The sequence below is a fragment of the Chlamydotis macqueenii genome, chromosome 1 (genome assembly GCF_036417535.1).
Source record: "Chlamydotis macqueenii isolate bChlMac1 chromosome 1, bChlMac1.mat, whole genome shotgun sequence".
NCBI classification, from domain to species: Eukaryota; Metazoa; Chordata; class Aves; order Otidiformes; family Otididae; genus Chlamydotis; species Chlamydotis macqueenii.
Genome location: NC_141556.1, coordinates 41,799,588 through 41,815,165, shown reverse-complemented (window position 1 = coordinate 41,815,165; position 15,578 = coordinate 41,799,588). Strand labels below are relative to the sequence as shown.

Sequence of the window (15,578 nt, the reverse complement as noted above, 5' to 3'; positions counted from 1 at the left end):
TCCACAGATGTCTCCATTTCTGCTCAGAGCCATTAAAGCAAAGCCCACAGGGAAGTGGGACCCTGGAAGACAGATACTGGTCCACCCCTCAGCCCCACCAAGGCACATTCAGGGCACACCAGGCATGAGAGGGCTTGCATGTCTCCATCTCCCAGATTGTAATTTGCAGCATTGGCCTTGGTCACGTGAATCATAGAATCATAGAATCGCTAGAGCTGGAAGGGACCTTTAAAGACCATCTAGTCCAAACCCTCTGCAAGGAGCAGGGACATCTCCAACCAGATCAGGTTGCTCAGAGCCCCATCCAACCTGGCCTTGAATGTTTCCAGGGACGGGGCATCCACCACCTCTCTGGGCAACCTGCTCCAGTGTTTCACCACCCTCACTGTAAAATTTTTTTCCTTATGTCGAGCTCGGATCCACCTCCTCGGGCTGCAGCAGGAGTTTGAGCTGCAGCCTCCAGCATGGTGGGAGAGGGGTCTAGCTGTCAGGAGGCCATTGGATATGGCAGATGGCTCCCTCTCTGCCTCCCTGCATAGCACTGTTATACTGGGGGAAATAACCTGGATTCACAGCAAGAGAGGGGACCAAACACTCGTGGGCACTGGAGCAGGCGTGTGATCAATGCCCAGCACCCTGTCTCCTCCACACCCCCCTGCCAGACCAGCAAGGGTGGGAAATTGGGTCTGCCATTGTTCCCAGGCAGGACCCTTCCAGCTCTAACATCTGGAGAAGGGGAACTACATCAGCAGTGAGGAGCAATCGCTCAGCATCCCAAACAGCAAGTGGTGCCCACCTGCCCCATCTGTCCAGACCCTGAGCCACAGCCATCCTCAGGGATGAAGGATGGAGCGTGGCAAAGCATGGTGCTCTCCTTGCACATCTGCACAACCATGCTGCCCTGCTCAGAAGTAATCTGGGTGATTACTGAACTTGTGTCACTGCAAATCACCCTGGGATACATGGTAGAGCTAATCTAAGCAGTGACGGATCCAGGTGATGCTCAGCCTCCCTTTGCAACCCTTTTTGTGAATAATATTAGATGCTTTAGTGCTTAAGGTAGGACCAAGAATTCCTCAGTGTGGGATGCTGCAAAAGCCTAACACCTTTAAGGCCCCATGCTGAAGCACACGTATCTCCTTCAGCCATGACTTAGGACAAAGCAAATTCTTTAAATTAAAAGCTCAAATTTTCTTAATTTCTTAGTTTTAAAATATTGATAGCAGAGAAGTCTTCAGTATTCCTCCTTGTATCTTAGGAATCAAATATCATGAGGTGTAGTATTAAAAATTGAATGCTCTATAAAAAGGAAGATCTGGATAGATTTTGAGTAGGGTCACAAATCTGACTATAGTTTTCTGTATTGAGAAGCATCACTGATACAAAGACATAGGTTAACAAAGATGAAAATACTTACAGGTTTCATAAAATTACGCTAGCTTAGATCATGTTGTTTACTGGACACCCAAATAGCTATTTCTTACAATCACTAGGCAAATGAGGATTTTGTAATTAATTTTATCCTACAATTAAAATTTCCTAGAAGTAATATAATCTATAAATACGATCAATGATAAGGAAATCAGTGAGCCTGGAAAGCACAGCCTTCTCATACTGAACGTGTCCAAGATCTGTACTTTGGATTTAAAGAGCTGATTCAAAAAAAAAACCACGGGTCTGGTAAATTCGAGAATTGTCTGCTGTATTTTCATTAATTTGAGCAAACTTCATTGATTTATCATTGCTATAATTATGGTGGAATAAATGCACAGCACTATTGAGATACATGAATATTTAGATAAGGAATAGCTAAACACTTATGTCCTTCTAGGACAGAGCAAATCTGGGGAACTCTGGGCATGAATTATTTTTTCCCTAGCTGGTATTGCACAGAGTGCACTTGAAAATTCCCTTTACTAGGGGCAAGTTTGGGGATTGGCCAGTTGGAAATTAACCAAGGCACCATGGGAACCGCTGTGAGGTGGTTGAACTCAAAGGCTGGTAAATTATAAGCTTCAAAACAATCTTTCATAATAGGAAAATTAACTAAATTATCCTCTGTCAAGAACATAATTAAGGGAGCTCTATCAGTAGTAGCAGTATTTGGATAAAACAAACTCTGAGAAAAATGATGTCAGAATATGACTAAACCCTCTGCAAAGTAAAATCTGGGCTATCTAGAATAAACTTTGATAAAATAACAGCAAGGATTACCAGCAGAGCAAGCAGATTGACTTTGCCGTAAGCAGACGTGTGGGACCCCGCTTACAAGATCAAACGAGGATAAGATAATCCCAGGTGAGCGGAAGGTATTTAGTGGATGTAAAAGGCCTGAGGACACTGATGCGCAACAAGTCTTTTGTGAAGTAAGTAGGTCAGACAAGCTGACGATTTACTCAGGTCCCCAAAACATGAAAAACAACTTTTACATAAAATTATGGCACAGCTAAAACCTTGACAGTTTTGTTTTGAGGTGATAAACATGCTCTGGGTCGATTTTACAAGTGAATGGAGAACTGGTTTTGTGTACAGCCTGTGGGCTTTCCCATGGCCAAGGAAGCAGAAGCAGCCAGATGCACACCTCCCTGCTCATGGAACTGTGGAATCAGCAGAGGAAATGAAGGGGAGCTGTTAACACACTCGAATGCTGTTGCTCAGAAATAAATTGTCCCAATTATCTTCCACTGAGCTCAAAATGGCAGAAGCCAGACAAAAAACTGTCAGGCTGCAGAAGCCCCACTGCCCGCAGGGACCTCGCGCGATGGTTAGGTGGGAGCTCCTCCCCAGGCCAGTGAGAAGAGACATCGGAGATTTTTGGCAAGTGAGTTGGAAAGAGCAATTTATGGCAGGTGTTAGGCAGGAACACGGGGAAGGATGGGACTGTGTCTGGAGGAGGGTGAAGGGGGCAGTGGGGCTGCTTGGGCAACGGGAGGGATGCTCAGGCTAACAGGGTGAAGGAGTGCAGGACAGCGAGGAGGAATGCAGCAGGGTTGGATGCAAGCTTTATCTTTTAAAAATTCTGAACTATGCCCTCAGGAAAGACAGAGCCAGAGAAGAAGCGATCTGCTGAGGAGACAGAACATGTATCTTTATATATAAAATAAGTATGCATTTATAGATAATAAATACATAAATATATACTTATAAAATGTATTGATGGAAATATCCTTATCAATGTAAATAAAGCATGTGGTGAAAGTTTTCATTTTCACTTTTGCTCTCCTTCCTTACAAGGTACTACTCCAATGTGTCGCAGTAATGTATTCCTTAATATTGTTCCTACAGTAATGGACTTACAGACATATTTATGTCCGTCCCTCATAGTTACTCTGCTTCTGACAGATTGACTAAATATTAGACAGGAGAAAATTAATTCTTGGATGCCAGACTCCCTTCTAACTCACTTAGCAGTGCCTCAGCACTGAAGAGATTTTATTTTGCACCAGTGTGGCCCCTTATTCACAGAGAGAATTTCCTTTCTTTGAGTAGGGTCAGAGCTCACCAGAACTGCAATGCTACTCCCTTCCCTTTGGGAACTCTGCTGTTTATTTTTTATAGTCTGTAGGAAATGTTATCAAAAGGGAAAATCTAATAGCTTTGGAGGCTACCTGAGGAGACATGGTAAATAACTTAGCATCATCACATGTAGTTCCAGCAGGGCTGGGAGCGGGACAGGTTGGACAAGAGAGCACAGGCATTTCACGCAATAAATGGGAGTCAGCCTGCTCTGACTCGTACGCCTCTTATTTGTCTGATTCGGAGAGGTCCTCTTCCTCCATGTAACCTCCAAGTTGTGAAACAACAGCTGCTAATACTTCTGCTTCTCGTTGTGATCCCTTCTCTCAAAAACTAGACTAAAATTTTTGCTATGATGCTGGAGGTCAGACTCTTGGTCACAGCGAACACCACCTCATTCCAGAGGAAGCGATACTGGCCTTGCTCACGGAGCTGGGCTCTGGGATGTGCATAAATCGTGCACAATCTGGTCATTCACAATTCATTGCAAATGAAAAAAAGGAAAATCAGAAATGGGAAGGAAAAAAAATCTCAGCGACCTGTGGCTGCCAGCACACAGGGAGGACATTTTAAGGGGAGAGACCAGCTAACCTTTCTCAATCACGTGCCTGACGCGGAGATCATTTGTAATCTCATAGTACAAGCAACTGGGCCTCATACACCGGCCACTGGACAACGCGGGTTGCACGTTACCCAGCCACTTGCGCTGACAGCTGCGTGGGACCCGTTTCTCGCCCGCCCTGCAGCCCATCGTTCGGCTGCACAGTGCTTGGGCTGGAAGTTTTGTGAGAAGCTGCCTCCACCCAGCTCTCCGGGTTTCATTTCTGGCGCGCACAAAGAAGTTGTTCCCATCCTGCAAGGGAACAACCTGGCGCTCGTACGGGTAATGAGCGGCTGGTTTGGTATGTGATTAATAAAGAGGAGGAGATAAACCCGCATCTCTTACTAAACACGGGGAGCTCTGTGCACAAAACTGCACTGAACCAGTTGGTGCACGACGGCCGCAGGAGAAGGGGCCGGTTTTAAAAAGCAGCTCCAGGACCGAGCTGTTTTCCACAGCGTGAGCAGGCTGCTGTGGGCTGGCCTAATTGCGCTGAAAACCATTCAAGCCCTTCCTAACGAATCCACGCGGGAGCAATGGCTCAGCAGGGAGCCGGGGTGCGGGTTCCTGGCCCGGGGGTGCCTGCAGGCTCCCACAGGCCCGGGGAGGCCGGGCTCTCACGCCAGCCCCACATCCTCACGTTGAGAGAAAGGCGTTTCCGAACCCTGCACACTTTCCCCCGTGTTCCTGGGGAGACACGGCCCTGCGTGGGCTGTGCGTGCACAGCGAAGTTGTTTAGAATTTAAGGAAAAATCCCCAAAACGAGTGAAAACACAGGTCGGGGTCCCATCCGAGGCTGCGGTTGGATGCCTCCCGTTGCCTAGCGGGGTGGAGGTAGCGGGGTCACTCCCCTCACCCCTTCGCATTGGGATGCCCCGGCGGCCTTCCCGGACGGGGAGGGCTCCAGGCACACGACGGGGTCCGGGTCTGATCCCCGCAGGGAGGGCGCCAGGCCCCACGGGTGGAGCTGAGGGCACCGCTGCCCGGCAGGGCCGGGGCTGCGCGGCAGGAGCGGGGCCGGCGGGGCCGGGCCGGGGCTGCCATGGCTCCGCCCCGGCTTCTTTAAAGCGGCTGCCGGGGCCGAGCCGGGCTGAGACGCGCTGAGGGGAGGGGAGCTCCTGTGGTGAGTGCTGGGTCGGGCCAGGGGAAGGGGCGCCGGCAGAGTCGTTCCCCCACAGCCGGTCGCAGCCCCGCGGTGCGGGATGAAGAGCGATGGTCGCAACTGCCCCCCGATGGTGGGGCGGGAGGGGGGCTGGGGGCTGCCCCAGGGGCTGGTACTGGACCCCTGGCCGGAGTTGGGGGGGGGGCGGGGGTGAGGGTTTCGGCGGGAGCGGCGCGCGGGGCGGCGGTTGGCCGGGCCGTGGTGCTGCAGGGAGCGGCGGCAGCAGCTTCCCCAGCCGGCCGCGGGAAAAGCGATCCGGGATAACGGGACGGCCCGAAATTCCTCCGTGCCTGTCCAAGGGCTGGTCTGGGTTTCTCGTGTTTAAACTCGCCATCACCCTGATGAGTTGGAAAGGGCTTGGCGGTTGCTAGTGCTCGTTGCTGGTGTTTCAGAGAACGCGAGTACCTTGCTCTCCCCTCGGCTGGAAGCTGAGCAGGAGTCAGGATTTCCTCACCAGAGGACAGTGGCTGCCAACAAACCTGCAGTTGCAAGTCAGAATGGTTGGTGCTGGTAGTCAGACCGGCTGGGTGTTTAATTACCGCTCGTGAGCTCCCCGAAGGCCTGCCTGAACGAGCTGAACAGCCTTGAGGGAGCAGGGAAGACTTTGTGGGGTTGGAAGTCTGAACCTGCTACCTGCCGAGCTCTGGAAGGAGACCTGGGCAGTGTGCAGCTCCAGGGTGCTGCCAAGAGAGGGGCTTCTGGGCCAGATGACAGGCGTGTATGCTCTCCGGCGTGCGGAGCTTCTTCCAGTCCTCAACCTCTTCCTCTGCTCCCCTTCGGTGCCTTCTGGGAGCTGCTGCCTCAGGGTGGCCCTTGCTGTTGGGTAATTGAAGAATATTGCCGTTCTTCCCACACAAGCCGTCATGGGAACATTATGGGGAGGAAAAATGGAAATATCTTCTGTGGAGGAGACCAAGGTCACCTTGAAGTACTGACTTCAATTCCTTTTTTTTTTTTTTTTTTTGCTTTTCATTTAGTGAATTCCCAAAGCCCTTATCAGATTTGAGTCAGCTAATGGTTGCCAGATCGTCTAATATTTTGTCTTCCTTGGGAAGAAGGGGTGGAGCTGCACCCCATGTTGCCCAGTATTACATGGGAAACCTGGGACAAAGCTGGAAACTTGATCCAGGTCCTCGGCTTTAGTGTGCATGGGAACTAAGTAATTGTTTGTTAACAAAATGATTAAAATAATATAGACTCATGTAAATGCACAAAAGAACATGAGCGTGGGGATGGTGAGAGGAAAAGACAGAAGTAGTTCTTGTACCAAATACTGGAAAGCATACAGAGGGTAAAGGAATCTCTTCTTCTTTTTTTTTTTCCTTTTTTTTTTTTTTTTTTTCCTCCCTAGTCTATGCATTCCTCTTCCCAAGCTTTGTGCAGCCTATATTCCCTTTAACTAAGGACGCTCTTTGCCATGATTGATGTCAGCTGCTGTGCGGTAGCACAGCCAAGCACTTGAATAAAAGAAATGGAATCTTAATTTTTAGACTCTACAGTTGTGCCAAGAATGACAAAAGCAAAGTGGGAAATGTCATAAAACTAATTTTATGAGCTTGGTCAGGGTATTAGTGCTAAACCATGGAGCAGTAATGGTGCTAATCCCATGGAAGTACTAAACAAAGGGATATCTCAGTAATTAGTGTCAGTGTGCAAATGGCACTGCTCAGCCACTCTGAGGAAGTTTCCTAAGCCTTTGCTCAGGAATGTACCTAAAATGCCCCAATTTAGGTTAATAAACTAATCTTATTTTCCCACATGCCATGAATGGCTGTCTGCTTGTCTTGGACAAAGGTCTTGTAGCAGCTACTTGGCAGCATCTCTTACTTGGGCACCACGCAACCTTCCCTGCATCCCTAAAACCACTGAACTACTTGTCAGGCTGCTTGGGCAGGAGGCTTGTTTTAGCAGCACTAGCAAGATGGGTCACTTAATTCAGGCTTGGCCAAAAGTGCTGCTCTGGGGTGTGATTTGCAAGTCTGCTCTGCCTTGCCTGGGGATTGTGAGGCAGCAGCTGAGTGCCCACGAGATCCCTTGCTTTGCGCCGAGGTCTCTCCCACATATCAGTGAGAGCCCCTTAGAGAAAGGGGATGTTGAAGCAAAGTGCTCCCCTCTGGCTCCCTGCATTTTGAAAGCACTTCCAGTTCCTCTCTGTTAGCCCAGTGGACAACTGGAGGTTAGTGGTCCTCTGCTTCTGGCTCAGAGTGATGAGTGGCAAAGCTGACTGAAGGCAGCAGGTCATGGGCATTGTGTGGGGATGCTGTCGTGCGTCTCTTCTCCCTGTCTGGCCAAAGCAAGGGAGCTTCTAAGGGTAGATGAAGGTGGGTTGTGTTGAGAGAAGTCAGAAGCTTGTGACAAATTCTTTCTTTCCTTCCTTCCCTCTCCAGCAGTTGAGTTGTTCCGCAGTGCTGGTGGGGGGAGTCTGCTGGGAGGGAAAGGTGTTGTAGGTGGGGTCGGGGGGGCAGGAGGTGCCCTCTGGCTGCTGGTGGACAAACTCTTGGTCCTTGCCCAGAAACGCTGTCTGAAACAAGGGTCAGTAAGGACAGAGGGGTGCTGAGGCCTGAGCAGCTCTGGTGAGTTGGACTCACTGGGTCAATAACTCTGCCTCTGGCTGCTGTTGGCCTCCGTGCTTATGGGAGATGGTTCTCTCGTGGGGAGCAAACCAGCCTTAACCAACAGTCACCAGTCAGGGGCAGTTCAGCGATGACTGGGAGATGAGACTTCAACAAACACCACAATGTTAGCTTGTGGTGGTGGCGCGAGGAGGAAAGCCCCAGAAAAGCCAAAGGCAGTGGGCAGCGCTCTGCTTTGGTGCTTCAACCCAGGATGGTTAGTGGAAGGAGCAGGAGGAGCTTGCAGTCGAGCTGGGTGGGAGCTGCTGGTGGTGATGGCACGAGGGCAGGGGAGCTGGGGAGGCGGCAGCCCAACTTGAGATGGGACAGTTGCTGTTTCTGGCTTAATGTAGAAAACTGTTCCCAAGGCTGTAGTTTGACGTGATGATGTGGCTGTCCCTCCTTGCTAGCCTTCTGAGTGTCCACTGTAAGTAATGCATGAGAAGGAGTCTTACTTTATTTCAAAGCAGCTGTGGCTCCTTGAGCAGTTGGGTTTGGTTCATACACCTGTCTGGTAAAGGCACAGTTCATGTAATAGTGGTGGAGTCCCTGGGAACTCTTTGAAGTGCAGACGTGATCTCTAAGGAGTTCAAAATGTCCCTACAGCCCTAATAAGTGATTCTCTGGTGAGGTGAACTTTGGCTTGTACTGCGTCCCAAATGACAGGCCCTGCAGTAAAACAAAATGCCGTTGTTGGCACAATTGGTTTGCTTCCATCAGACAAGAGGCCCAGCGTTAACGAAGCATAGAAACTGAAATTATATCCATCTGGGGGGGCATTCACTCAAGGTACAGTAAAGCCCTTGTGCATGAAACTGTAATTTGTGCATATCCAATTTATGTAACTTTCAAAACCCCAGGCAAGGACAGGAGGACACGTCTCGTGAAGACTGCGTCTCTGTTTTTATTCTTGTTCAGCAAGCAGCAGCAGCAGCGGCCTCTGTTCCCCGTGCCAGTCCATCTGCTATTACAAATAGCCGTAGAGAGCCCGTCTAAGCCTTTAAGTCTGGTCCGGGATCTGAAGGCCTGAAAAGTTGATGTGACCACAAAAACTTCTCACGCGGTGGAAGGTCACATTTTTAAACAGCTGGTAAAATCGCAGGCTTGTGCTCTGATATGCAAACTTTGCAGTCCTGGTTTAAAGGAGCCTGTAACCCCAGCCCTTCTCGAGCCAGGGTGATGGAGGATACCATGGTTAACAAACCTCTCTCCTTCTCCCTGCCTGACTGGGCGCGCAGAGCCACCATGCCGAACTGGGGAGGCGGCAACAAATGCGGTGCCTGTGGCCGCACCGTCTACCATGCCGAGGAGGTGCAGTGTGACGGGAGGAGCTTCCACCGGTGCTGCTTCCTCTGCAGTGAGTATTCCCCTCCTGCTCCCCTGCAAAACCTCTGCTGCTGTAGCTGGGGGGTCACAACAGCGAGTTACTGGTCCACAGGAGATGTCCCAGGCTCGGCTGGCACCTGCGATGCAGAGGGGATGGCAGTGGCCAGAGATGGCTTTGTGCATCACGTGTTGGGCTTGATTCCTGCTTCCCCATGTGCTTCCTGGGCCTGGCAGTGCTGAAGGGAGAGCTTGTGTCCTGGAGAGATGTTGTCCTACCTGTCCAGCGTGGAACGGGTGCGACACGCCTCCCGAAGCAGAGCACATCATGCTTTTCTCCTCCATTTGCCCTGCCTCCCAGCCTTCTCCTCAGGAGTCTAAGGGATCTTTAGGATGGAAGCCCAGCTTAAGTGTTGCTCCTGCAGAGAAAGCCCAGTGGCAGAGCCCTGTTTGCACTGATCTGAGCTCAGCTGGACTTCTGTTGGTCCTGAGGCCGGCAGCGGCTGAAGGAACAGCTATCGACCCCCTGCCCTGAAGTCCCACACAGACCAGGACACCAGCGTGCCTGAGCACAGCAGAGTTGTTGATGCTTTAGCACAGCCAAAAGCCTGAACTTTCTTGGCATGGGGGCCTGTAGTTTATTTCAGATGAAAGGAGTCCAAAGCATTATTTTTCCAGTCCAACCAACAAGCCCAGCGAGGCATTGAAAATGGCTTTCTCTGCTGAAAAGACTGCTGCTTATAAATGAAGGGAACAAAGGGTCACTGTGAATCGGGGGCTCCTACTTTGCAAACAAACAGCCTGTCTGTCTCAATCAGAGAATTTTACCTTATTACAAACATGAGGTATTGTTTTGTCCTGCTTGCTGGTGTTTAATACCTCTGGGCAGAGCTAGGCTTTAGCGCTCTTCATCTAAGCCACAGTTACAACTGACCCTCTCAAACTAGTTTGCTGTTAGTCTGCAGCATAGCATCAGTGGCTCTCGCTGGCATGCGAGCCTCTGTGCACCTACGCTCCTCTCCCTTAGCTCTACAGCAGTCACAAAAAAAAAAATTACATGTCTCAGCTGCCTCATTTTCAGCCTTTTATGGGAGTTTCTATTAAAAGAAACCTGGAACTTTCAGTCAAACAATGGCTCTAGTGTGTCTGAGTATTTGCTTTTCCTTAGTGCATAGTTCTGCTGGGGTTAAAGTCTGTAGACTTAACAAACATGCATAAGTTCATTTACTTATTGGATATTTGTGTCTTATAAAAATAGCTTTGGAGCTAATGAATGCCATAAGCAAAGGTCACTGTGTATTTTGAAGACCTTAACATTCTTTTTAAACAAAAAATTGTAAGGGTTTTTTTTTCCTCCGCTCCCCAAATTCTTTATCACAAGTATAATGCTGTTACAGATGGAAAAAGCATGCCAGTTGGGATACAGAAGAAGACTGAAGAAGGAAATAGTTCTGCCTTCTACTGTAACCTTGAGCAGAGTGCTTGCATTGTGCTGAAGGACAATGTAGGAATGCCAGAAAAGCACAGCCCCTCCCGTGACAGTTGTGAAACAGTCCCAAGTCTGCCCCAAACCAGTACCAAGGCAGGGGGAAAACCCTGAAGGGTTGGTTTTTTTTCCTGCCCCACCCTGGTCAAAAGGGCAGGACAGGGGCTCTTCTGCACTGATAGACTTTTGCTTTGTGCTGTATGGCATCTGTCAAGAGAAACTGCTGACTGCGCTATCTGGTTTCTGAGCAGCCACATTCATCAAACCACAGCAAGTTTCCAGGCTTTAAATGTCACGGTCATGAAGAGGTGGGAGGGAATAAAGCCCTTTATAGGGCTAAGCATAATTCACTAATTCAAATGACAACCTGCCCCCTCTAATCTCTGGCACTCCCACAGCCTATTAGGAAGAATTGTGGACAAGGAAACCTGTAACATCACTTCCCACTTAGTTTTTGCCTTATGATGTGCTGATGGAAGTGGTCCCTTAAGGCAGTTTAACTTTTTTTTTTAATTTTCCTGTAGTGGTCTGCCGGAAAAACTTGGACAGCACAACTGTAGCGATTCATGATGCTGAAGTTTACTGCAAATCTTGCTATGGAAAAAAGTACGGCCCGAAAGGATATGGGTATGGCCAAGGGGCAGGTACACTGAACATGGACAGGGGAGAGAGACTAGGCATCAAGCCTGAGAGGTAAGTGATCTGACCTAGGGGATGTGGGACCCTTGTCCTCCAGTAGTGTTTTCAGAGGAGTCCCTCAGGCTGGATTGTGTTTAATTTAGAATCATAGAATGGTTAGGGTTGGAAGGGACCTTTAAAGGCCATCTGGTCCAACCCCCCTGCAGGGAGCAGGGACATCTCCAACCAGATCAGGTTGCTCAGAGCCCCGTCCAACCTGGCCTTGAACCTCATCCAACCTGGCCTTGAATTTGTGTTGTCTGGAATAGAAATGCTGCAAAGTACCCCAGTATAACCAAACACAGGGCAATTAACCTGCAGAGTACAAAGCTTCCACTGGTGAGCGGGGTTCAAATGAGCAGGAATTAATGCAGGTAAAGATGCACCAACTGTATGCATGAGCCATAGGGGACTGGATTACAGAGCTGCTGATGGCTCTGCACGAGCCCACAGAGGTGACCATGGGTCTCAAGCTGCTCTCTTAAATAAGCTGCAAATGCAAATGTTTGACAAGTTCTGGCAGGGATGGATTCAGAAAGCTGAGAATCTGGGGCTACAAGAGTAACGAATTTTTAACTGGCAAATGAAGAACTATTTGTGCGTCATTACAGCCAAAACCAAAAGTCCTATTAAATACTAAACATTTCTAGTCTGATTAAGTTCTTGCTGTAAAGCAAAGCATGTGGAAAGAAGCTGAGGTATGCCTTACAATTTGCTTAGTGCAAGTTACCGAATTATTGCTTGATACTTATATGATGTATGCTCTTCAGCCAGGGCATATCCAGAACTGATAAACAGTTCAATCCATTAGGTTCAGTGATCAGTTCAGGTTCCATACTATGACCAGTGGACAGGAATTTAACAGAATTATTTGTAGCTTACTATCTGATAAATCTAGGGCCTGATAAGAGTTCAGCACATCTAGAGAAGTGAAAAAGTGAAGGCTTCTCAAAAAACTAGCTTTTACAGTAGCTTATTATCTTTTGAAGCACATCCTTTCTCTTCTTGTTTTATTTCCTACTGAGTGTAATCAGATATCCTTGCTGTTAACTTACCTCTCCAGTTTTGCAAAAGTACTTTATTCTGTACTGGGGGTTGGATGCTACTGTTAGTGTCATTAAGAAGAGCAAGAGGTCATTTAGTAAAAGAGTAAAGACAACAAATGTCCTGTTTCTTTCAGCACACCCTCTCCCCACCGGCCCACAACAAATCCAAACACTTCAAAGTTCGCTCAGAAGTTCGGCGGGGCAGAGAAATGCTCTAGGTGTGGCGATTCTGTTTACGCGGCAGAGAAAGTAATAGGAGCTGGAAAGGTGAGGAACTGCATGTCATTTTGTACCTGCTACGTGGGCTTTAAAGTGAGCCAGGGATGTTATGTGGGTTCCAGTAGGGAACCAGCTGCAGGACAGTTACCTTAAAATAGCATTTCTCTGCCAGCTGGCTGCCTCACTACAGAGAGCCAAGGTCTGCTCTCAATTGATTAGAGCAAGCCCAAACCTTTCAAAATGCTGCCTTGAGCTGGATGCTCTATGAAATTTGGGGGTTTGGGCCACTCACAGAAATGCAGATGGTCTCATCTGCTACTGGTGCACTTGAAGTGGCTTTTATTGCACCACTCATCTATAAACAATACTGATGCAGGCATCTCCAGGTAACACATTTTTTAAAAACTCAGGCATTCTTTGTATTTAAACTATCTTGTTTGTTTGTGTTTTTTTTTTTTCCCTAGCCGTGGCACAAAAACTGCTTCCGATGTGCCAAGTGTGGAAAAAGCCTAGAATCGACAACCCTAACTGAAAAAGAGGGTGAAATCTATTGTAAAGGTGAGGAAAGAGACAAATATAATTTGTTTATAGTTCAAGGTAATGTGCTGTAATGACAGATGCTGAATTTATTCCTGGTATAAGAAACTTTCAGGCTCCTGTCAAGATGGAAATGGTCTGTAAGCCGTAGCAACAGAGATGAGAAATAAAATAAATATTACTGAAGCTGCTGATGTAGCTTATCCGCATCAAGTGGAACGCTGCATACTGAGAAATGCAGCAGCTTGTGCGTGGATCAGAAAGCAGATCAGAAGAAGGAAACAAGCTAGCTACCATCCTGCCATGCTTTCTTGCGTCATATCATGGATATAGACCTGATCCACACAGTGGTTTGATGACAACGTATGTCGTAACAGATACTTAGCCGTAGAACCAGTGTATGAATTGCTTTCACAGATTAGGTTGGGAGTTACACGGACCGAACAGCCACAGCTACTGACATCAGTCAAGGCAGTTATATAGCTTAACAAAAGTGTTTGGAAAGTGTTTGGTTTTTGTTGTGTAGTTTTTTGTTGGTTTTTTTTTGTTGTTGTTGTTGTTGGTTTTTTTTGTTGTTTAAAGCATTGCTTCTGATGGGGATGTTCTGGTGACTAATGGGAAGTGGCTGAGGGGCTTAGCCTAGCAAGTGCTGTTCCTAATGAACCAGAAGCCTCAGCTAACACATGTTCATCTTTCTCGCAGGTTGCTACGCAAAGAACTTTGGCCCCAAGGGATTCGGGTACGGCCAAGGAGCAGGTGCCCTTGTTCATGCCCAGTGAGGGGGCACGGCTCAAAACCCTAACAGCTCTGCTGAGATCTTGCTACAAGAAACAAGAGTTTCCTAAATGTTACTAACTACTGTGAAACAGATACTAGTTACTGTAGTGCTTGGGCATATGTTCACCAGATGCTGTGTTGTTTTTTTTTTTAAAAAAAAAACCCAAACAAAACACACTTTTTCCCTTGCTCAGTGTATCACACTGTAACACTTTAAATACTGAATATCAATTCAATAAAGCTTTGCTTGTTGATATATCCTAAAGCCAAGTGTTACATGCTTTGTCAGCAATAAAAAATAAGGGGAGTGCTGTTGGGGTACCTCAGGGGTGGAGACGTGATGATAGACTTGGTGCAGACCTTCACTGAAAGCTGGACATACATAGCGCTGGTCAGGGCCTTAGAGGTGACTAAGTGTCTTCCAGTATCACATCATTATATGCACATGCAAGGCAACTAGCTGCTCACTGCACAGAAGCAGTAAATCTTAATCTACTGCTCTGTGCAGTGACACAGCTCTGAAAGTGATTGATTGCAAGTAGCTGTGTGCCTAAATGGCTGGCTGTCTCTGCTGCAGTCTCTAGTAAATGGAAAACAAATCTTTTTCACTGTACTATTTTGTGGGATTGCACCTCCTTTCATGCTGAGGTGTTGTTACGCACAGGACTTGTGCAGAAGGAGTACTCTACTAAGACAGTTCAAGATTAATACCACACCTACTCAGCAGCTGATCAAGCTCTAGACTATCACATCAAACCCAGGTATAGGAGTGGCTTTTGACCTTTTGTCAGTAGTGCTAAGACCCTTAGTTCCCTGAAGGTGGTAGAGGTTTTCAGCCTCTTAAGGACAGTCCCTGACACAGTAGCTGCAGTGCAACAATAGAGCCAAATAAATTCCTGTCTTTAACCACTCTGGTAGAAAACGTGACTTGAACTCAAGCTGGTAGGCAAAGAGTAACAGCCATTAAACAGATCAAATGCAGTGCAGATCTACTGTGTGCAAAAACACCACTTGGGTGAAAGCCATAATAGTTAGGGGCCTTGACTCTGCTAACATAACTCTTTAGGAACTGCTACTAATAAAGGTCTACAATTAGAAGACAATTACTTTTGCCTCAGCTAGATCTTCAGTGGAAAGCTCACAGAAGAGCTCGGCTTCTTTTAGGGGCTGGAGTAGCTCCCAACATAAGCCTGCAAGGTCTCAGCTGACAGCACCTGCAATTCAACTGGTGAAGCAAACCGCTACTCAACAAGAGACCCAGGACCATCCCACCACAAAGGCCTTAGGTGAGAATGAGGTATTTAAATGTAAAACTGTGATGCAAAAAAATCACACAGTTTGAGGCAAACTGCCCTGTTTTTATGCAAGTAACCAGTATTGAGTATGAACAGCTTAACAATTTTTTTTTTTTTAATTAGTCTCAAGTTTCTTGAGCACCTGAAGACGTCCTTCACCAGTGTGCTCAGGCTCCTCTGCCAAGCTCCTTTTGCAAAACTTATGGCTTCCTGTTGCCTACAGTAAGTAGGCACATGAGATCTGGGCATTGACACCTCTTAAAAGCCCAAACCATGCCTCAGAGGAGCATGCCTGAGCTCCAGCAGGTAACAGGCAGCTGTAGGAG

The 15,578-nt window shown here is 47.8% G+C and overlaps 1 protein-coding gene across 1 annotated transcript; it reads left to right on the top strand.

Annotated features, from left to right (window-relative positions):
- Positions 1-5,217: 5,217 nt before the first annotated feature.
- On the top strand, positions 5,218-14,103 carry CSRP2 (cysteine and glycine rich protein 2). Its single transcript, XM_086749655.1, has 6 exons — positions 5,218-5,240; positions 9,130-9,248; positions 11,225-11,393; positions 12,559-12,691; positions 13,108-13,201; positions 13,883-14,103. The coding sequence occupies exons 2-6, from the start codon at positions 9,137-9,139 to the stop codon at positions 13,957-13,959; spliced, it is 585 nt and encodes a 194-aa protein (XP_086605781.1). The 5' UTR covers positions 5,218-5,240; positions 9,130-9,136; the 3' UTR covers positions 13,960-14,103.
- The last annotated feature ends 1,475 nt before the right edge of the window (positions 14,104-15,578 follow it).